The 23390-nt window shown below is 51.7% G+C and overlaps 1 protein-coding gene across 7 annotated transcripts in view; it reads right to left on the bottom strand.

The window, feature by feature from the left end:
* LOC139260398 (zinc finger protein 154-like) overlaps positions 1-23390 on the bottom strand; it is a 57013-nt gene that overhangs the window by 20466 nt on the left and 13157 nt on the right. For 3 of the 7 annotated variants that reach the window (XR_011592796.1, XR_011592797.1, XR_011592795.1), the window contains exon 2: positions 9465-9863. Coding sequence is in view for 3 of the 7 variants with exons in the window: in XM_070876967.1 (XP_070733068.1) it covers positions 8658-9500 (843 nt within the window). In the remaining 4 variants the exon portion in view is untranslated. Of the gene's footprint in view, positions 1-8424; positions 9864-17294; positions 17525-23390 lie in introns of those variants that run through there. The other 4 variants (XM_070876965.1, XM_070876966.1, XM_070876967.1 and 1 more) reach the window with 3 other exon arrangements.

The raw sequence follows: 23390 nt of genomic DNA, 5'->3' as shown, positions 1-23390 counted from the left end.
AGGTCAGAGTTAGAGGCTGTCTCAGGGGGAGGGAGGGTCACAGAGATAGGGAGGGTCAAGGCCAGAGTTAGAGGCTGTCTCAGGGGGACGGAGGTCACAGAGATAGGGAGGGTCAAGGCCAGAGTTAGAGGCTGTCTCAGGGGGAGGGAGGTCACAGAGATAGGGAGGGTCAAGGCCAGAGTTAGAGGCTGTCTCAGGGGGAGGGAGGGTCACAGAGATAGGGAGGGTCAAGGCCAGAGTTAGAGGCTGTCTCAGGGGGACGGAGGTCACAGAGATAGGGAGGGTCAAGGCCAGAGTTAGAGGCTGTCTCAGGGGGACGGAGGTCACAGAGATAGGGAGGGTCAAGGCCAGAGTTAGAGGCTGTCTCAGGGGGAGGGAGGTCACAGAGATAGGGAGGGTCAAGGTCAGAGTTAGAGGCTGTCTCAGGGGGAGGGAGGGTCACAGAGATAGGGAGGGTCAAGGCCAGAGTTAGAGGCTGTCTCAGGGGGACGGAGGTCACAGAGATAGGGAGGGTCAAGGCCAGAGTTAGAGGCTGTCTCAGGGGGAGGGAGGTCACAGAGATAGGGAGGGTCAAGGCCAGAGTTAGAGGCTGTCTCAGGGGGAGAGGATCACAGAGATAGGGAGGGTCAAGGCCAGAGTTAGAGGCTGTCTCAGGGGGAGAGGGGTCACAGAGATAGGGAGGGTCAAGGTCAGAGTTAGAGGCTGTCTCAGGGGGAGAGGGGTCACAGAGATAGGGAGGGTCAAGGCCAGAGTTAGAGGCTGTCTCAGGGGGAGAGGGGTCACAGAGATAGGGAGGGTCAAGGCCAGAGTTAGAGGCTGTCTCAGGGGGAGGGAGGTCACAGAGATAGGGAGGGTCAAGGCCAGAGTTAGAGGCTGTCTCAGGGGGAGGGGGGTCACAGAGATAGGGAGGGTCAAGGCCAGAGTTAGAGGCTGTCTCAGGGGCAGGGAGGTCACAGAGATAGGGAGGGTCAAGGCCAGAGTTAGAGGCTGTCTCAGGGGGAGGGAGGTCACAGAGATAGGGAGGGTCAAGGCCAGAGTTAGAGGCTGTCTCAGGGGGAGGGAGGTCACAGAGATAGGGAGGGTCAAGGTCAGAGTTAGAGGCTGTCTCAGGGGGAGAGGGGTCACAGAGATAGGGAGGGTCAAGGTCAGAGTTAGAGGCTGTCTCAGGGGGAGAGGGGTCACAGAGATAGGGAGGGTCAAGGCCAGAGTTAGAGGCTGTCTCAGGGGGAGGGAGGTCACAGAGATAGGGATGGTCAAGGCCAGAGTTAGAGGCGGTCTCAGGGGGAGGGGGGTCACAGAGATAGGGAGGGTCAAGGCCAGAGTTAGAGGCTATCTCAGGGGGAGGGGGGTCACAGAGATAGGGAGGGTCAAGGTCAGAGTTAGAGGCTGTCTCAGGGGGAGGGGGGTCACAGAGATAGGGAGGGTCAAGGCCAGAGTTAGAGGCTGTCTCAGGGGGAGGGGGGTCACAGAGATAGGGAGGGTCAAGGCCAGAGTTAGAGGCTGTCTCAGCGGGAGGGAGGTCACAGAGATAGGGAGGGTCAAGGTCAGAGTTAGAGACTGTCTCAGGGGGAGGGAGGTCACAGAGATAGGGAGGGTCAAGGCCAGAGTTAGAGGCTGTCTCAGGGGGAGGGAGATCACAGAGATAGGGAGGGTCAAGGTCAGAGTTAGAGGCTGTCTCAGGGGGAGGGGGGTCACAGAGATAGGGAGGGTCAAGGCCAGAGTTAGAGGCTGTCTCAGGGGGAGGGAGGTCACAGAGATAGGGAGAGTCAAGGCCAGAGTTAGAGGCTGTCTCAGGGGGAGGGAGGTCACAGAGATAGGGAGGGTCAAGGTCAGAGTTAGAGGCTGTCTCAGGGGGAGAGGGGTCACAGAGATAGGGAGGGTCAAGGCCAGAGTTAGAGGCTGTCTCAGGGGGAGGGGGGTCACAGAGATAGGGAGGGTCAAGGCCAGAGTTAGAGGCTGTCTCAGGGGGAGGGAGGTCACAGAGATAGGGAGGGTCAAGGCCAGAGTTAGAGGCTGTCTCAGGGGGAGGGAGGTCACAGAGATAGGGAGGGTCAAGGCCAGAGTTAGAGGCTGTCTCAGGGGGAGGGGGTCACAGAGATAGGGAGGGTCAAGGTCAGAGTTAGAGGCTGTCTCAGGGGGAGGGAGGGTCACAGAGATAGGGAGGGTCAAGGCCAGAGTTAGAGGCTGTCTCAGGGGGAGGGAGGTCACAGAGATAGGGAGGGTCAAGGTCAGAGTTAGAGGCTGTCTCAGGGGGAGGGAGGTCACAGAGATAGGGAGGGTCAAGGCCAGAGTTAGAGGCTGTCTCAGGGGGAGGGAGGGTCAAGGCCAGAGTTAGAGGCTGTCTCAGGGGGAGGGGGGTCACAGAGATAGGGAGGGTCAAGGCCAGAGTTAGAGGCTGTCTCAGGGGGAGGGAGGTCACAGAGATAGGGAGGGTCAAGGCCAGAGTTAGAGGCTGTCTCAGGGGGAGGGAGGTCACAGAGATAGGGAGGGTCAAGGTCAGAGTTAGAGGCTGTCTCAGGGGGAGGGAGGGTCAAGGCCAGAGTTAGAGGCTGTCTCAGGGGGAGGGGGGTCACAGAGATAGGGAGGGTCAAGGCCAGAGTTAGAGGCTGTCTCAGGGGGAGGGAGGTCACAGAGATAGGGAGGGTCAAGGCCAGAGTTAGAGGCTGTCTCAGGGGGAGGGAGGTCACAGAGATAGGGAGGGTCAAGGCCAGAGTTAGAGGCTGTCTCAGGGGGAGGGAGGTCACAGAGATAGGGAGGGTCAAGGCCAGAGTTAGAGGCTGTCTCAGGGGGAGGGAGGTCACAGAGATAGGGAGGGTCAAGGCCAGAGTTAGAGGCTGTCTCAGGGGGAGGGAGGTCACAGAGATAGGGAGGGTCAAGGTCAGAGTTAGAGGCTGTCTCAGGGGGAGGGGGGTCACAGAGATAGGGAGGGTCAAGGCCAGAGTTAGAGGCTGTCTCAGGGGGAGGGAGGTCACAGAGATAGGGAGGGTCAAGGCCAGAGTTAGAGGCTGTCTCAGGGGGAGAGGGGTCACAGAGATAGGGAGGGTCAAGGCCAGAGTTAGAGGCTGTCTCAGGGGGAGGGAGATCACAGAGATAGGGAGGGTCAAGGTCAGAGTTAGAGGCTGTCTCAGGGGGAGGGAGGTCACAGAGATAGGGAGGGGCGAGGCCAGAGTTAGAGGCTGTCTCAGGGGGAGGGAGGTCACAGAGATAGGGAGGGTCAAGGCCAGAGTTAGAGGCTGTCTCAGGGGGAGGGAGGTCACAGAGATAGGGAGGGTCAAGGCCAGAGTTAGAGGCTGTCTCAGGGGGAGGGAGGTCACAGAGATAGGGAGGGTCAAGGTCAGAGTTAGAGGCTGTCTCAGGGGGAGGGAGGTCACAGAGATAGGGAGGGTCAAGGTCAGAGTTAGAGGCTGTCTCAGGGGGAGGGAGGTCACAGAGATAGGGAGGGTCAAGACCAGAGTTAGAGGCTGTCTCAGGGGGAGGGAGGTCACAGAGATAGGGAGGGTCAAGGCCAGAGTTAGAGGCTGTCTCAGGGGGAGGGAGGTCACAGAGATAGGGAGGGTCAAGGCCAGAGTTAGAGGCTGTCTCAGGGGGAGGGAGGTCACAGAGATAGGGAGGGTCAAGACCAGAGTTAGAGGCTGTCTCAGGGGGAGGGAGGTCACAGAGATAGGGAGGGTCAAGGCCAGAGTTAGAGGCTGTCTCAGGGGGAGGGAGGTCACAGAGATAGGGAGGGTCAAGGCCAGAGTTAGAGGCTGTCTCAGGGGGAGGGGGGTCACAGAGATAGGGAGGGTCAAGGCCAGAGTTAGAGGCTGTCTCAGGGGGAGGGGGGTCACAGAGATAGGGAGGGTCAAGGTCAGAGTTAGAGGCTGTCTCAGGGGGAGGGAGGTCACAGAGATAGGGAGGGTCAAGGCCAGAGTTAGAGGCTGTCTCAGGGGGAGAGGGGTCACAGAGATAGGGAGGGTCAAGGCCAGAGTTAGAGGCTGTCTCAGGGGGAGGGAAGGTCAAGGCCAGAGTTAGAGGCTGTCTCAGGGGGAGGGGGGTCACAGAGATAGGGAGGGTCAAGGCCAGAGTTAGAGGCTGTCTCAGGGGGAGAGGGGTCACAGAGATAGGGAGGGTCAAGGCCAGAGTTAGAGGCTGTCTCAGGGGTGGGAGGTCACAGAGATAGGGAGGGTCAAGGCCAGAGTTAGAGGCTGTCTCAGGGGGAGGGAGGTCACAGAGATAGGGAGGGTCAAGGTCAGAGTTAGAGGCTGTCTCAGGGGGAGAGGGGTCACAGAGATAGGGAGGGTCAAGGCCAGAGTTAGAGGCTGTCTCAGGGGTGGGAGGTCACAGAGATAGGGAGGGTCAAGGCCAGAGTTAGAGGCTGTCTCAGGGGGTGGGAGGTCACAGAGATAGGGAGGGTCAATGCCAGAGTTAGAGGCTGTCTCAGGGGGAGGGAGGTCACAGAGATAGGGAGGGTCAGAGTTAGAGGCTATCTCAGGGGGAGGGGGGTCACAGAGATAGGGAGGGTCAAGGCCAGAGTTAGAGGCTGTCTCAGGGGGAGGGAGGTCACAGAGATAGGGAGGGTCAAGGCCAGAGTTAGAGGCTGTCTCAGGGGGAGGGGGGTCACAGAGATAGGGAGGGTCAAGGCCAGAGTTAGAGGCTGTCTCAGGGGGGAGGGAGGTCACAGAGATAAGGAGGGTCAAGGTCAGAGTTAGAGGCTGTCTCAGGGGGGAGGGAGGTCACAGAGATAGGGAGGGTCAAGGTCAGAGTTAGAGGCTGTCTCAGGGGGAGGGGGGGTCACAGAGATAGGGAGGGTCAAGGCCAGAGTTAGAGGCTGTCTCAGGGGGAGGGGGATCACAGAGATAGGGATGGTCAAGGCCAGAGTTAGAGGCTATCTCAGGGGGAGGGAAGGTCACAGAGATAGGGAGGGTCAAGGCCAGAATTAGAGGCTGTCTCAGGGGGAGGGGGGGGTTGTGAGACTGAGGGAGATCACACAGATAGGGAGGGTCAAGGCCGTGGAGGGATTTGTAAACAAGGAGGAGAATTTTGAAATCGAGGCGTTGCTTAACCGGGAGCCAATGTTGGTCAGTGAGCACAGGGGTGGTGGGTGATCCTTACCAACGGATCCATTACAGACCCAATCCACGTCCAGACCGGTGTCAAACAGGACTGTGTCATCGCCCCAACCCTCTCTCAGTCTTCCTCACTGCCCTGCTCCACCTCACACTCAACAAGCTCCCCGCTGGAGTGGAACTGAACTCCAGAACCAGTGGGAACCTGTTCAACCTTCGTCATCTCAAGGCCAGGTCCAAGACCACTCCAACCTCTGTCATCGAGCTATAGTACGCGGACAACGCCTGCGCAAATACAGAGGCTGAATTCCAAGTCATGGTCAATGTATTCACTGAGGCGTACGAAAGCATAGGCCTTACACTAAACATCCGTAAGACAAAGGTGTCCTCGCCGCACAGCACTGTCCCCCAGTCATCGAGATCCACGGTGCGGCCCTGGACAACGTGGACCATTTCCCATACCTCAGGAGCCTCTTATCAACAAGAGCAGACATTGACGAGATTCAACACCGCCTCCAGTGCAGCCTTCGGCTGCCGGAGGAAAAGAGTGTTTGAAGTCCAGGCCCTCAAATCTGCCATCAAGCTCATGGTCTACAGGGCTGTAGTAATACCTGACCTCCTGTATGGCTCAGAGACATGGACCATGTATAGTAGACACCTCAAGTCGCTGAAAAAAATACCACCAACGATATCTCCATAAGATCCTGCAAATCCCTTGGGAGGACAGACTCACCAACATTAACGTTGTTGACCAGGCCAACATCCCCAGCATTGAAGCACTGACCACACTTAGTCAGCTCCGCTGGGCAGGCCACATTGTTCACATGCCAGACACAAGACTCCCAAAGCAAGCGCTCTACTCAGAACTGCTTCACGGCAAACCACGCCAAAGATGGGCATAGGCAACGTTGCAAGGACACCCTCAAAGCCTCCCTGATAAAAGTGTAACATCCCCACCGACACCTGGGAGTCCCTGGCCAAAGACCGCCCTAAGTGGAGGAAGTGCATCCGGGAGGGCGCTGAGCACCTCGACTCTCATCACCGAGAGCCACTCCCATCTGGGACCCTCATAATTTTATACACCTCAATTAAGTCTACCCTCAGCCACCTCTATTCCAAAGAAAACACCAGCCCATCCAAACTTTCCTCATAGCTAAAATTCTTCAGTCCAGGTAACATCCTCATGAATCTCCTCTGTACCCTCTCTAGTGCAATCACATCTTTCCTGTAATGTGACCAGAACTGTGTGAGCACTCTAGCTGTGGCCTAACTCGTGTTTTACACCGTCCTATCATTACCTCCAGAGCCTAAATTTACTGCCTGAAAGAGTAGTAGAGGCAGAAACCCTCATTGCATTTACAAAAGTACTTGGATATGCACTTGAAGTGTCGTAACCTACAGGGCTACGGACCAAGAGCTGGAAAGTGGGATTAGACTGGATAGCTCTCTTTCGGCCACACAGACACAATGGGCCAAATGGCCTCCTGTGTTGTAAACTGCTATGATTCCATGACACCAATTACTTCCTGTCTGATGTAAACCAACCCTTGTCACTGACACCAAGTGGACTGGGAAAATATGTTAAAGGGTAAGACTGTAGAAACGCAGTGGCAAACATTTAAGGAGATATTTCATAACTCTCAGCAAAGATTTATTCAAGTGAGAAATAAAGATGCGAAGAGAAGGATGAACCATCCCTGGCTAACTAAGGAAGTAAAGGATGGTATCAAATTGAATAAAAAGGCATACAATGTTACGAAGGACAGTGGAAGGCCAGAGGATTGGGAAATTGTTAGAAACCAGCAAAGGACAACTAAAAAAAAGATAAAGACAGAGAAAATAGCAGATGAGAGCAAACTAGCAAGAACTATAACAACAGACAGTAAGAGCTTCTGCAGGTATATAAAAAGGAAATGAGCATCTAAAGTAAACATTGGTCCCTTAGAGGATGAGACTGGAGAATTAATAATAGCAGAGATTTTGAACAAATATTTTGTATTGGTCTTCACGGTAGAGGACACTGAAAACATCCCAATAGTTGATAATCAAGGAGCTATTACAAGGGAGGGCGTCTTAAAACAGTCGCTATCGTTAGAGATAAAGTACTCTTCAAACTAAAGGGACTAAAGGTGGACAAGTCCCCTGGACCTGATGACATGCATCCCAGGGTCTTAAAATAAGTGGCTGCAGAGATAGTGGATGCATTGGTTGTAATCTCTCCAGAATTCAGGGAATTTTGGTAGGTCCTAGCGGACTGGAAAACCACAAATGTTATACTCCTATTTAAGAAAGGAGGGAGACAGAGAGCAGGAAACTATAGACCAGTTAGCCTACCATCTGGAGTCCATCAATAAGGAAGTAGTAGCAGGACATTTAGAAAATCATATTGCAGTCAGAGTCAGCTTGGTTTTATGAAAGGGAAATCATGTTTGACAAATTTGCTGGAGTTGTTTGAGGATGTAACGAGCGGAGTGGATAAAGGAAATCCAGACAGCATTCGATAAAGTGCCACACAAAAGGTTACTGCACAAACTAAGAGCTCATGGGGTTGGGGGTAATATATTAGCATGGATAGAGGATTGGCTAACTAACAGAAAACAAACAGAGTGTCGGGATAAATGGGTCATTTTCCGGTTGTCAAACTGTAACTAGTGGTTTGCCACAGGGATGATCAGTGCTGGGACCTTAACTATTTACAGTTTATATTAATGACTTAGATGAAGGGACCGAGTGTAATGAAGCCAAATTTGCTAATGATACAAAGATAGGTGGGAAAGCAAGTTGTGAGGAGGTCGCAAAGAATCTAAAAAGGAATATAGATAGGTTCAGTGAGTGGGCAAAAATCTGGCAGTTGGACGATAATGTGAGAAAATGTCAGGTTATCTACTTTTATAGGAAAAATAAAATGCAAATTATTTAAATGGGGACGATTACAAAATGCTGTAGTACAGAGGGATCTGGAGCTCCTTGTACATGAAACACAAAAAGTTAGCATGCAGGTACAGCAAGTAATCAGGAAGGTAAATGGAATGCTGGCCTTTATTGCAAGGGGGATGGAGTATAAAAGTCGGGAAGTCCTGCTACAACTGTACGGGGCGTTGGTAAGACCACACCTGGAGTACTGCGCACAGTTTTGGTCTGGACTTGTCTCCATTCCCGTGCCGAGGGGATTGCTACACCAGATGGGAGGGGCAACATTTGGGGACACTGATTCCCCACCAATTTCCATTCCCCTTCTCTCTGGTGGATAATGGAGGGGCCACTGTGTGTAATGTCAGTAAGAATTGTCAGCAAGCTCTTTCTAATTGGAGATTTTATTCAGTGGAAACTTTCACACACTATTGTAGATTTTGTACCAAAGATCAATTTAAGATTAAAGTAAAAGTTCGTAATTTTATTGCAAACTAAATTTCTGTTGAGAGTCGCTGAATTAAGGGGCAAGATAACACACAGCGTTTCTTAAATGGACACACAATCAGCAATATATCAGCAATATATTCAGAATATTAAAGTCCAGCCCAGTTATAGGGTTATTAATATCAGCAGAAACAAACCCCAACTGTCAGAATGAACATTAACAGCAGCAATAACAGCAGATTCCAACCCCTTCAGTCACTTGTGAACTCGCTGGTGTTTCAGCAGGTTGGATGATGTAGTGAATCCCTTCCCACACTCAGAGCAGGTGAACGGCTTTTCCCCAGTGTGAACTCGCTGGTGTTTCAGCAGGTTAGATGACGTAGTGAATCCCTTCCCACACTCTGAGCAGGTGAACGGCCTGTCCCCAGTGTGAACTCGCTGGTGTGTCAGCAGGTCAGATGACCGAGTGAATCCCTTCCCACAATTTGAACAGGTGAAAGGCCTCTCCCCAGTGTGAACTCGCTGGTGTGACTGCAGGTTGCACGATTGAGTGAATCGCTTCCCACACTCTGAGCAGGTGAACGGTCTCTCCCCAGTGTGAACTCGCTGGTGGGACTGCAGGTTGCACGACTGAGTGAATCGCTTACCACACTCTGAGCAGGTGAACGGTCTCTCCCCAGTGTGAACTCGCTGGTGTTTCAGCAGGTGGGATGAATTAGTGAATCCCTTTCCACACTCAGAGCAGGTGAATGGCCTCTCCCCAGTGTGAACTCGCCGGTGTGTCAGCAGGTGAGTTGACTGAGTGAATCCCTTCCCACACACAGTGCAGGTGAACGGCCTCTCCCCAGTGTGAACTCGCTGGTGTATCAGCAGGTCGGATAACTGAGTACATCCCTTCCCACACTCAGAGCAGGTGAACGGCCTCGCCCCAGTGTGAACTCGCCGGTGAGCTACAAGTTGGGATGACCCAGTGAATCCCTTCCCACACACGGGGCAGGTGAACGGCCTCTCCCCAGTGTGACTGCGTCGATGAATTTCTAGCGCAGACGGTGATCTGAATACTTTCCCACAGTCACCACATTTCCACGGTTTCTCCATGGTGCGGGTATCCTTGTGACTCTCCAGGTTGGACGATCAGTTGAAGCCTCGCCCACACACACAACACGATTACAGTTTCTCCCCACTGTGAATGGTGTGATGTTTTTTCAGGCTGTGTAACTGGCTAAAGCTCTTTCCACAGGCAGTGCACTGGAACACTCACTCGGGTCTGTGTGTGTCTCGGTGCTTTTCCAGTCACACTGATATTTGAAATCTTTTCCCACAGGCGGAACAGACAAACACTTCTCCTTCCACTTTCAAAGGCCAATGATATTCAGGTCCTGATGAAACGATTGACTCCGTCAGATCTTGACGTGATGTTTGGTTTCTGTTTCCTGTCTGAAAATCTCCCCTTCTAATACGCTGTAAAAGGAGATAACAAAAATCATCACTGTAAGCACGACAGAAATTCAGAATAGACACATCTAGTTTCCATGGAACATTCTTTCCTCTCTTGTTCTTCCAAAGCTGTAAATCCCTGTTCCACACACTGTCCCTCCTGCTGGGCTGAAATCCAAATCAACACACATTTCCAGACTGTTTCTCCTCCACTCCCAGTTTTCACCACCAATTCTGGCTGGGTTCAGCTCTGCACTCACTGGTACACTTCCTTCTCCTCAAGGAGTGGACTCTGGCTGGGTTCAGTTCTACACTCACTGGTTCCCCTCCCTCTCCTCCCCTGAAGATGCTGACTCTGGCTGGGTTCAGTTCTACACTCACTGGTTCCCCTCCCCTGAAGATGCTGACTCTGGCTGGGTTCAGTTCTACACTCAACTGGTTCCCCTTTCTCTCCTCCCCTAAAGGAGCAGTGCGGATAGAGCTTTCCTCGGTATCTAACCCGTGCTGTACCTGCCCATGGAGTGTTTGGTGGGGCAGTGTAGAGACAGCTTTCCTCGGTATCTAACCCGTGATGTACTTGCCCTGGGAATGCTTGCTAGGACAATGTAGAGGGATCTTTGCTTTGTATTTAACGCGAGCTGTCCCATCCCTGGGAGTGTTTAATGGGACAGTAATGGAGCTTTACTTTGTATCTAACTCTTGCTGTATCTGCCTGGGAATGTTTAATAGGACAGAGCAGAAGGAGATTTACTCTTTACCTAACCCATGCTGTACCTGCATTGGGAATGGTTGACGGACCAGGGTAGAGGGACCTTTACGCCATATCTAGGAACTTTACTCTGTACCTAAACCATGCTGTATTTGCCCTAGGAGTGTTTGATGGTAATTGCAGAGCAAGTTTTACTCTGCATCTAAACTGTGCTGCACCGGCCCATGGAGTAATTGACGGGAAGGAATAAAGGGAGCTTTTCTCTATCTAACCGGTGCTGTACCTTCCCTGTTTGATGGGACAGTGTAGAGGGAGCTTTACTCTGTATCTAACCTGTGCTGTAACTGTCCTGGGAGTGTTTGATGGGACAGTGCAGAGGGAGTTTTACTCGATCTATCCTGTGGTGCACCTGCCCTAGGAATACTTTCTGAGACAGCGTAGATGGATCTTTGCTTTATATCTAACACGAGCTGTTCCATCCCTGGGAGTGTTTGATGGGACAGTGTAGAGGGAGCTTTACTCTGTATCTAACCCCGTGCTGTACCTGCCCTGGGAGTGTTTGATGGGACAGTGTAGAGGGAGCTTTACTCTGTATCTAACCCCGTGCTGTACCTGCCCTGGGAGTGTTTGGTGGGACAGTGCAGAGGGAGTTTTACTCTGTATCTAACCCTTGCTGTACCTACCCTGGAAGTGTCTAATGAGAGTGTAGAACATAAGCACAAACGAACATAATAGGGGCAGGAGCAGGCCGTACGGCCCATCAAGCCTGCTCCGCCACCCAACACGATCATGGTTGATCCGATCATGGACTCGGGTCCAGTTCCCTGCCCGCTCCCCATAATCCTTTATTCCCTTATCGGTTAATAAACTGTTTATCTCTGTCTTAAATTTATTTAATGACCCAGCCTCCACAGCTCTCTGAGGCAGCGAATTCCACAGATTTACAACCCTCAGAGAAGAAATTCCTCCTCTGCTCAGTTTTAAATGGGTGGCCCCTTATTCTAAGATTATGCCCCCTTGTTGTAGTCTCCCTATCAGTGGAAACATCCTCTCTGCATCCACCTTGTCAAGCCCCCTCATAATGTTATACATTTCGATAAGATCACCTCTCATTCTTCTGAATTCCAATGAGTAGAGGCCCAACCTTCTCAACCTTTCCTCATAAGTCAAGCCCCTCATATCCGGAATCAACCGAGTGAACCTTCTCTGAACTGCCTAAAGCAAGTATATCCTTTCTTCAATATGGAAACCAAAACTGTGCACAGTATTCCAGGTGCGGCCTCACCAATACCCGATATAACTGTAGCAAGACTTTCCTGCTTTTATACTCCATCCCATTTGCAATAAAGGCCAAGATTCCATTGGCCTTCCTGATCACTTGCTGTACCTGCATAATTAACCTGTGTGTTTCATGCACCAGGACCCGCAGGTGCCGCTATACTGCAGCACTTTGCAATTTTTCTCAATTTAAATAATAACTTGCTCTTTGATTTTTTTTTTGCCAAAGTGCATAACCTCACACTTTCCAACATTATATTCCATCTGCCAAATTTTTGCCCACTCACTTAGCTTATCTATGTCCTTTTGCAGGTTTTTTATGTCCTCCTCACACATTGCTTTTCCTCCCATCTTGGCTACATTACACTTGGACCCTTTTCCCAAGTCATTAATACAGATTGTAAATAGTTGGGGTCCCAGCACTGATCCCTGCAGCATCCCACTAGTTATTGATTGGCAACCCAAGAATGAACCATTTATCCCGACTCTGTTTTCTGTTAGTTAGCCAATTCTCTATCCATGCTAATCATCAAAGGCGTCCCTCGGAATCAAGGAAGACTTGCTTCCACTCTTCAAATGAGTCCTTAGGTGGCTGAACATTCCAATACGAGAGCCACAGTCCCTGCCACAGGTGGGACAGTGAGTCGTTGAGGGTAAGGGAGGGTGGGACAGGTTTGCCGCACATTCCTTCCGCTGCCTGCGCTTGTTTTCCGCATGCATTCAGCGCCCTCCCGGAAGCACTTCCTCCACTTCGGGCAGTCTTTGGCCAAGGACTCCCAGGTGTCGGTTGGGATGTTGGACTTTATTAGGGAGGCTTTGAGGGTGCCCTTGTAACATTTCCTCTGTCCACCTTTGGCTCGTTTGCCATGAAGGAGTTCTGAAGTAGAGCGCTTGCTTTGGGAGTCTCGTGTCTGGGTGTCAGGCATGCGGACAGTGTGGCCTGCCCAGCGGAGCTGGTCGAGTGTGGTCTGTGTTTCGATGCTGGGGATATTGGCCTCATTGAGGACACTACTGTTGGTGCGTCTGTCCTCCCAGGGGGTTTGTAGGATCTTGCGGAGGCATCATTGGTGGTATTTCTCCAGCAACTTGAGGTGTTTACTGTACATGGTCCATGTCTCTGAGCCATACAGGAGGGCGGGTATTACTACAGCCTTGTAGACCATGAGCTTGGTGGCAGATTTGAGGGCCTGGTCTTCGAACACTCTTTTCCTCAGGAGGCTGAAGGCTGCACTGGTGCACTGGAGATGGTGTTGAATCTCCTCATCAATGATTGCTTTTGTTGATGAGGCTCCCGAGGTATGGGAAATGGTCCACATTGTCCAGGGCCGCGCTGTGGATCTTGATGACTGGGGGCAGTGCTGTTCGGTGAGGACAGGCTGGTGGAGGACCTTTGTCTTATGGATGTTTAGCGTAAGGCCCATGCTTTCGAATGCCTCAGTAAATACGTCGACTATGTCCTGGAGTTCAGCCTCTGTATGTGCGCAGACGCAGGCGTCGTCCGCGTACTGTAGCTCGATGACAGAGGTCGGGGTGGTCTTGGACCTGGCCTGGAGATGGCGAAGGTTGAACAGGTTCCCACTGGTTCTGTAGTTTAGTTCTACTCCAGCGGGGAGCTTGTCGACTGTGAGGTGGAGCATTGCAGCGAGGAAGATTGAGAAGAGAGTTGGAGCGATGACGCAGCCCTGTTTGACCCCGGTCTGGATTTTGATTGGGGCTGTAATGGATCCGTTGGTAAGGATCGCGGCCGGCATGTCGTTGTGGAGCAGGCTGAGGATGTTGACAAACTTTTGGGGGCAGCCGAAACGGAGGAGGACGCTCCATAGACCCTCGCGGTTGACAGTGTCAAAGGCCTTTGTAAGGTCAAAGGCGGCCATGTATAAGGGCTTCTTCGACCTTACACATATATTACCCCCAACCACGTGAACTTTTATCTTGTGCAGTAACATTTTATGTGGCACCTTGTCAAATGCCTTCTGGAAGTCCAAATACACCACATCCACTGGTTCCCCTTTATCCACCCTGTTCGTTACACCCTCAAAGAATTCCAGCAAATTTGTCAAACATGGCTTCCCCTTCATAAATCCAAATGTCCTGCTACTGCTTCTTTAATAATGGACTCCAACATTTTCCCAACCACAGATGTTAGGCTAACTGGTCTATAGTTTCCTGCCTTTTCTTTGCCTCCTTTTTTAAAAATAGGGATGTTACATTTGCAGTTTTCCAATTTGCTGGGACCTCCCCAAAATCCAGGGAATTTTTGTAAATTACAACCAATGCATCCACTATTCCTGCCGCTACTTCTCTTAAGACCCTAGGATGCAAGCCATCAGGTCCAGGGAATTTATCCGCCTTTAGTCCCATTATCTTACTGAGTACCAGCTCCTTAGTGATTGTGCTTGTGTTAGGTTCCTCCCCCTCTATAGCCCCTTGACTATGCACTGTTGGGATATTTTTAGTGTTCTCTACCGTAAAGACTGATACAAAATGTTTGATCAGCGTTTCTGACATCTCCATGTTCCCCATTACTAATTCCCCGGTCTCGTCCTCAAAGGGACCAACATTTACTTTAGCCACTCTTTTCCTTTTTATATACCTGTAGAAACTCTTGCTATCTGTTTTTATATTTCATGCTAGTTTACTTTCATAATCAGTTTTTTAGTCATTCTTTGTTGGCTTTTAAAAGCTTCCCAGTCTTGTGTCCACCCACTAGTTTTGGCCACTTTGTATGCCCTTGTTTTTAATTGGATACCGTCCTTTATTTCTTTAGCTAAACACGGATGGCGATCTTTTCTTTTACACCCTTTCCTCCTCACTGGAATATATTTTTGTTGAAAGTTGTGAAATATCTCCTTAAATGTACACCACTGTTCATCAACCGTCCTACACTTTAATCTACTTTCCCAGTCCACTTTAGCCAACTCTGTCCTCATACCTTTGTAGTCTCCATTTATTTAAGCTCATTTCGCTGGTTTGAGATCCAACGTTCTCGCCCTGATATGATCACTCATTCCAAGGGGATCCTTTACTCGGAGATTATTTATTAATCCTGGCTCATTACACAGGACCAGATCTAAGATAGCCTGCCCCCTGGTCTGTTACATGCTGCTCAAGGAACCTGTCCCTTATGCACTATGAATTCTTAGTAGAACTACGTAGAGAGCGCTTTATTCTCTATTTATCACATGCTGTACCTGCCCTGGGAGTGCTTAATGGGACAGTGTAGAGAGAGCTCTGCTCTGTATCTAACCCTGTGCTGTACCTGCCCTGGGAGCATTTGAGGGAACAGAGTAGAGGGAGCTTTGCTCTGTATCTTTCCCTTGCTGTACGTGCCCATTATCCCTACTCTCTGTCTCCTGCCGTTTAGCCAATTCCCTAACCAGGTCAATAATTTGCCCTCAATTCTGTTAGATAACACTCTCTTATGTGGGACTTTATCTAATGCCTTCTGGAAAGCCACATAAATAAAATTACACCAAACTAATCGCGAATTATTTCTCCCATTGAATTATTTTTAGTCTTACTTCTCTCACTGGTATTTTCCCAATACCTTCCCTGGATCCCAAGGCTAGGAGAGGCACTCAGGAAGGAATGGGGAGCTGGGACTTGTCCATGAGAGTAACCGAATGTATAAAAACTGAGATAGTCTCGAGTGAGAAAGGAGAAAAGGCCCTAAAATGGAGCAGTGGGTAACAGGACATCAATTAGCCTCCTCCTGCCTTACAGAAATAAAGAACATAAGAAACAGCAGCAGGAGTAGGTCATATCGCCCCTCGAGCCTGCTCCGCCATTCAATAAGATCGTGGCTAATCTTTTATCTCAACTCCACTTTCCTGCACTATCCCCATAGCCCTTGATTCCCCGAATATACAAAAATCTATCCATCTCTACCTTGAATATACTCAACGACTGAGCTTCCACACCTCTCTGCGGTAGAGAATTCCAAAGATTCACCGCCCTCTGAGTGAAGAAATTTCTCCTCATCTCAGTCCTAAATGGCCGACCCCTTTATTCTGAAACTGCACAGCCAGGGGAAACATATACACAGTCTATATACATAGATGACCTGGAAGAGGGGACAGAGTGTAGTGTAACAAAATTTGCAGATGACACAAAGATTAGTGGGAAAGCGGGTTGTGTAGAGGACACAGAGAGGCTGCAAGGAGATTTGGATAGGTTAAGCGAATGGGCTAAGGTTTGGCAGATGGAATACAATGTCGGAAAGTGTGAGGTCATCCACCTTGGGAAAAAAAAACAGTAAAAGGGAATATTATTTGAATGGGGAGAAATTACAACATGCTGCGGTGCAGAGGGACCTGGGGGTCCTTGTGCATGAATCCCAAAAGGTTAGTTTGCAGGTGCAGCAGGTAATCAGGAAGGCGAATGGAATGTTGGCCTTCATTGCGAGAGGGATGGAGTACAAAAGCAGGGAGGTCCTGCTGCAACTGTATAGGGTATTGGTGAGGCCGCACCTGGAGTACTGCGTGCAGTTTTGGTCACCTTACTTAAGGAAGGATATACTAGCTTTGGAGGGGGTGCAGAGACGATTCACTCGGCTGATTCCGGAGATGAGGGGGTTACCTTATGATGATAGATTGAGTAGACTGGGTCTTTACTCCTTGGAGTTCAGAAGGATGAAGGGTGATCTTTTAGAAACATTTAAGATAATGAAAGGGATAGACAAGATAGAGGCAGAGAGGTTGTTTCCACTGGTCGGGGAGACTAGAACTAGGGGGCACAGCCTCAAAATACGGGGGAGCCAATTTAAAACCGAGTTGAGAAGGAATTTCTTCTCCCAGAGGGTTGTGAATCTGTGGAATTCTCTGCCCAAGGAAGCAGTTGAGGCTAGCTCATTGAATGTATTCAAGTCACAGATAGATAGATTTTTAACCATTAAGGGTTACGGGGAGCGGGCGGGTAAGTGGAGCTAGATGGCCTACTCCTGTTCCTAATTCTTATGTTCTTATGTAACATCCACCCTGTAAAGTCCTGTAAGAATTTTACATGTGTCAATGAGGTCACCTCTCATTCTGCTACATTCCAGGGAATATAGGCCCAGTCTGCTCAATCTCTCCTCATAGGGCAACACCCGCCCCCAATTCCAGGAATCAGTCTGGTGAACCTTTGTTCCACTCCCTCCATGGCAAGTATATCCTTCCTTAGGTAAGGAGACCCAAACTGTACACAATACTCCAGGTGTGGTCTCACCAGGGCCCTGTATAATTGCAGTAAGACGTCTTTACTCTTATCCTCAAATCATCTTGTAATAAAGGCCAACATACCATTTGCTTTCTTAATGTCTTGCTGTACCTACGTGTTAACTTTCAGTGATTGGTGTACAAGGACCCCCAGGTCCCTCTGAACACCAACATTTCACAATCTCTCACCATTTAAAAAATACTCTGCTTTTCTATTTTTCCTACCAAAGTGGATAACTTCACATTTCTCCACATTATATTCCATGTTCTTACCCGTTCACTCAGACTGTCTATATAGCCCCTTGAATTCTCGTTGCATCCTCCTCACAACTTTCATTCCCACCGGGTCAGCGTGCTATGTCATCAGCAACTTGGATATTCAGGTTAGTCCGGCATCATTCCCGGCGAGGGGTCGCGACCCGCGCTGTGTCCCGGGGCTAGCCGCTCCTCCTCTCGCCCGTCACCTCCGGTACTCCCTCCGAGGCGGGGTCAGCGCACCGTGTCCCGGGGCTAGCTGCTCCTCCTCTCCCCCGCCACTTCCTCTCCCCCGCCCCTCCCGTCACCTCCTCCCCCCCCCCCCCGTCACCTCCTCTCCCCCCCCCCCGTCACCTCCTCTCCCCCCCCCCCCGTCACCTCCTCTCCACCCCCCCGTCACCTCCTCTCCCCCCCCCCCCGTCACCTCCCCCCCCCCGTCACCTCCCCCCCCCCGTCACCTCCTCTCCCCCCCCGTCACCTCCTCTCCCCCCCGTCACCTCCTCCCCCCCCCCCGTCACCTCCTCTCCCCCCCCCGTCACCTCCCCCCCCCCCCCCCGTCACCTCCTCTCCTCCCCCCCCCGTCACCTCCTCTCCCCCCCCCCGTCACCTCCTCTCCACCCCCCCGTCACCTCCTCTCCCCCCCCCCCCCCGTCACCTCCCCCCCCCCCGTCACCTCCTCCCCCCCCCGTCACCTCCTCCCCCCCCCGTCACCTCCTCTCCCCCCCCCCGTCACCTCCTCTCCCCCCCGTCACCTCCTCCCCCCCCGTCACCTCCTCTCCCCCCCCCCCCCCCGTCCCCCCGTCACCTCCTCTCCCCCCCGTCACCTCCTCCCCCCCCCCGTCACCTCCTCTCCCCCCCGTCACCTCCTCCCCCCCCCCCGTCACCTCCTCTCCCCCCCGTCACCTCCTCCCCCCCCCCCGTCACCTCCTCTCCCCCCGGTCACCTCCTCCCCCCCCCCACCTCCCCCCCCCCCCCACCTCCACCCCCCCCCCCCCCCCACCTCCACCCCCCCCCCCCCACCTCCACCCCCCCCCCCCCCTCCTCCACCCCCCCCCCCCCTCCTCCCCCCCGTCACCTCCTCTCTCCCCCCCCCCCCCCCCCGTCACCTCCTCCCCCCCCGTCACCTCCTCTCTCCCCCCCCCCGTCACCTCCTCCCCCCCCGTCACCTCCTCTCTCCCCCCCCCCCGTCACCTCCTCCCCCCCCCCCGTCACCTCCTCTCCCCCCCCCCGTCACCTCCTCTCCCCCCCCCCCCCCCCGTCACCTCCTCCCCCCCCCCCCGTCACCTCCTCCCCCCCCCGTCACCTCCTCTCCCCCCCCCCCGTCACCTCCTCTCCCCCGTCACCTCCTCTCCCCCCCCCGTCACCTCCTCTCCCCCGTCACCTCCCCCCCCCCCCCCCCGTCACCTCCTCTCCCCCCGTCACCTCCTCCCCCCCCCCCGTCACCTCCTTCCCCCCCCCCCGTCACCTCCTCTCCCCCCGTCACCTCCTCCCCCCCCCCCCCCCCGTCACCTCCTCTCCCCCCCCCCCGTCACCTCCTCCCCCCCCCCCCCCCGTCACCTCCTCCCCCCCCCGTCACCTCCTCTCCCCCCCCCCGTCACCTCCTCTCCCCCGTCACCTCCTCCCCCCCCCCCCCGTCACCTCCTTCCCCCCCCCCCCCCCCCCCCGTCACCTCCTCTCTCTCTCTCCCCCCCCCCCCCGTCACCTCCTCTTCCCCCGTCACCTCTGGTACTCCCTCCGAGGCCGGGTCAGCGCGCTGTGTCCTGGGGCTGGCCGCTCCCACCCCCCCGGTCGGGTCGGAGAGGGAGCGAGGAGCACTGCAGCTGAAGCTGGGCCTGAAATGCTGCGCAGTGGGCTTCGGCACAGCACGCGGCCGGATCGTCGCGCAGCATTTCAGGCCCAGCTTCGGCACCTCGGTTGACTCCCTCTCCGCGCCGATCCAACTGGCGGGGGGGGGGGGGGGCAGCGGCTGGCCCTGGGGCACAGGACACAGCGTGTGTGCCCCCCCCAGGACACTGTCTGCACCTCCCCGCCGGGACACAGGACGCCCCTCCCCCTCGGGACACAGGACGCCCCTCCCCCTCGGGACACAGGACGCCCCTCCCCCTTTCCCGGGACACAGTGTGCCGCCCCCCACCTGGAAGCGGCGGGGAGGATGAGGACAAGGTCAGCAGTACACTTTATTCTTGTTTAACTGTAATGCCTCTGTGTGGTTTGGTTTTGCTTTTTCTAACGGTGAGCTCTAGGCAACAGCTGCATGGCACCTCATGTCAACTGGACCCTGACCTGGATTCCAGTGAATGGAGCAGAAACCTGCCCGGAAACTTTGCTGGCAATGGGATTTTTAAATCTGGGGTCTGCGTAATCTCCTGTGGTCTGGAAAATTCTCTGTTCCGGCACTGGTCAGGCTCCAAGGGTGCCCGACTAGAGAGGCTCAACCTGTGTTACATTGGGTCCCTTCATCCCAATCATTGATAGAGATTGTGAATAGCTGGGGCCCAAGCACCGATCCTTGCGGTACCCCACCAGTTACAGCCTGCCCACCCGAAAATCACCCGTTTATTCCTACCCTCTGTTTTCTCTCCGTTAACCAATCCTCAATCCATGCTATTATTTTACCCCCAATCCCATGAGCCCTAATTTTGTTCAATAACCTCGTGTGGCAACTTCTCAAATGCCTTCAGAAAATCCAAACACACCCCATCCACTGGTTCTCCCTTATCTATTCTGCTCGTTACAACCTCAAAAAACAGATTTGTCAAATATGATTTCCCTTTCATAAATCCATGTTGACTCTGCCCAATCTTATTGTCTAAATGCCCTGTTTCCACCTCCTTAATAATAGATTCCAGCATTCCCCATGCTACTGATATCAGGCTAACTGGTCTGTAGTTCCCCATTTTCTCTCTCCCTCCTTTCTTAAATAGAATCATAGAAGTTTACAGCATGGAAAGAGGCCATTTCGGCCCATCGTGTCCACGCCGGCCAACAAGAGGCAATCCAGCCTAATCCCACTTTCCAGCTCTAAGTCGTAGCCCTGCAGGATACGGTACTTCAGGTGCACATCCAAGTACTTTTTAAATGTGGTAGAGTTTCTGCCTCTACTACCCTTTCAGGCAGTGAGTTCCAGACCCCCACAACCCTCTGCGTGAAGAAATTTCCCCTCAAATTCCCTCTACCATTTACTTTAAATTTATGCCCCCTGGTTGTTGACCCCTCTGCTAAGGGAAATAGGCCCTTTCTATCCACTATATTTAGGCCCCTCATAATTTTGTACACCTCAATAAGGTCTCCCCTCAGCCTCCTCTGTTCCAAGGAAAACAACCCCAGCCTATCGAATCTGTCCTCATAGCTAAGATTCTCCACACCCGGCAACATCCTCGTAAATCACCTCTGTACCCTCTCCAGTGCAAGCACATCCTTCCTGTAATGCGGTGACCAGACTGTACACAGTACTTCAGCTGTGGCCTAACTAGTGTTTTATACAGTTCAAGCATAACCCCCTCCCTGCCTGCTCTTATATTCTATGCCTCAGCTAATAAAGGCAAGCATTCTGTTATGTATTTAACCCCTTGTAACCTGCATCACACCTGTCCACCAGAGGGCCCACCTGTTGGGAGTCCCAAGGGATCCCAGCATTCCTTGGGAGCACAGTATATAAGCAGGCCACCCACGAGGTACCTGCATTCTGGAACTATAATAAAGGAGGTAAGGTCACACTTGCTCATTACACACAGTTCTCGGTCTGACCATTTATTATGGGTGTAACACATTCCATATGCGTTCTTAACCACCTTATCTACCTGGCCTGCTACCTTCAGGGATCTGTGGGCATGCACTCCCACATCCCTTTGATCCTCTACACTTCTCAATGTCCTACCATTTACTGTGTATTCCCTTTCCTTGTTAGCCCTTCCCAAATGCATTACCTCACACTTCTCCAGATTAAATTCCATTTGCCACTGTTCTGCCCCCCGACCAGTTGATCGATATCTTCCTGCAGTCCGCAGCTTTCTTCTTCATTATCAAACACACAGCCTATTTTTGTATCATCTGCAAACTTCTTAATCATAGCCCCTATATTCAAGTCTAGATCATTGATGTATACCACAAAAAGCAAATATTGGGGTTACATCAGCTACCCTCCAATCCATGGGAACTGTTCTAGAATCTATGGAATTTGAGAAGATGACAACCAATGCATCCACTATTTCTAAAGCAACCTCTTTCAAACCCCTAGGATGTAGGCCACCAGGTCCAGGGGATTTATTGGCTTTTAGTCCCATTCATTATTCCAGTACTTTTTTTTAGTAATACCAATATCTTTCAGTACTTCATTCTCACTAGACCCCTGATACTTCACTATTTCAGGGAGGTTTTTTGAGTCTTCTGCGAAGACAGGCACAAAGTAGTTGTTTAATTTATCTGCCATTTCCTTATTCCCCATTATAATTTCTCCTGTCTCAGCCTGTGAGGGACCCGCATTTACTTTCTCTAATCTTTTTTTTTTTTACATACCTATAAAAGCTTTCACCGTTTGTTTTTATGTCTAGTTTACTCTCAGATTCTATTCTCCCTTTATCAAATTCTTATTTCTCCTTTGCTGAATTCTAAACCCCTCCCAATCCTCAGGCTTACTGCTCTTTTTGGCTCCATTATTATGGTCATTCTTCCCTAAAGGCTCCTTTACTACAAGCTTATTAATGACCCTTTTCCCATTGCACAATACTAGGTCTAAAGCAGCCTGTTCCCCAGTTGGTTCCTCAACATACTGATCTGGAAAACTATCTTGTACACATGCCATGAAATCGTCCTCCACACTATTACTGCAGATTTGGTTTGCCCAGTCTATATGTAGATTAATGATTTATACTCTGCCCTACTTTACAACTACTGTTTGGGGGGCCTGGTAAACAACTCCCACCCATGTTTTCTGCCCCTTGCTGTTTCTTAGCGCCACCCAAACTGATCCTATTTCTTGATTTTCCGAGCTAAGATCCTTTCTCTCAGCTGTCTTTATCCCATCCTTTATTATACGGGCTACACCTCCTCCTTTTCCATTTTGCCTATCTCTTCTAAAAGTTAAGTATTCTGGAATATTTAGTTCTCAACCACGTCTCCTTAATGGCTACTAGATCAAACCTATTAAATTGATCAATGCAGTGGTTCAAGGCAGTGGCTCACCACCACCTTCTCAAGGGGCAATTAGGGATGGGCAATAAATGCCGGCCTTGCCAGCAACGCCCATATCCCATGAGCGAATTTTTAAAAAACATTTTGTTGCGGATGCTTTGTGCACAGATATAGTGCCTTTAGATTTAACTTATTTCTAGTCTTCCCTGATGTCACCTTAGTCACTGAAGCCTTATTACCTTTGTTAATTTCTCTGTCCCTTCCTGATCCACTCGGCTTATTTTTACCCAAAACTCTGCTCTAGAGACTTGACATTTCTTTTGCTGCTTTTAAATGTACTCTTTCCTGAAACCTCCCACCCCGCCACTTCATTAGTTTAAAACCCTATCTACTGCCCTAGTTATTCGATTCGCTAGGACACTGCAGCCCATCCCAACGGAACAGTTCCCTCTTTCCCTAGTACTGGTGCCAGTGTCCCATGAACTGAAACCCCTTCCTCCCAACACCTTTATCCCCTTATGCCCCCACCTCAATGAATTTCGAGCTCGGCACGATGCTGAGCTCTTTTTCCGCTGCCTTCACCTCTGTGCCCACTTCTTCAGCCAGGAGTCTTCCCCCTGCACAGCTGACCCTTTCTCCTGATTTCAGAATTCTCATTCTACCTGGACCCCTCCCTCTGGCCTCTTACCCTCTCTAGACCACTTCATTGTGAACTGCCAATGCGACATCAGCCATCTGCACTCACTCCAACCTCCCTCCCTCTGAACTTGCAGCACCCTTACATTGTCATTAAATCTGCTGACAAGGGTGGCACTGTTGTTGTTTGGCGAACTGACCTTTACCTTGCAGAGGCTGATTGGCAACTCTCTGACACTTCCTCCTACCTCCCCCGGACCATGATCCCACCACCGAACATCAAGCCATCTTTTCCCAGAAGGTCATTGACCTAATTTCTTCTGGAGATCTTCCCTCCACGGCCACCAA

This window comes from Pristiophorus japonicus, chromosome 3, assembly GCF_044704955.1.
Source record: "Pristiophorus japonicus isolate sPriJap1 chromosome 3, sPriJap1.hap1, whole genome shotgun sequence".
NCBI classification, from domain to species: domain Eukaryota; kingdom Metazoa; phylum Chordata; class Chondrichthyes; family Pristiophoridae; genus Pristiophorus; species Pristiophorus japonicus.
The sequence above is the reverse complement of the archived record's forward strand: the minus strand, read 5'-3'. Positions and strand labels throughout refer to the sequence as shown.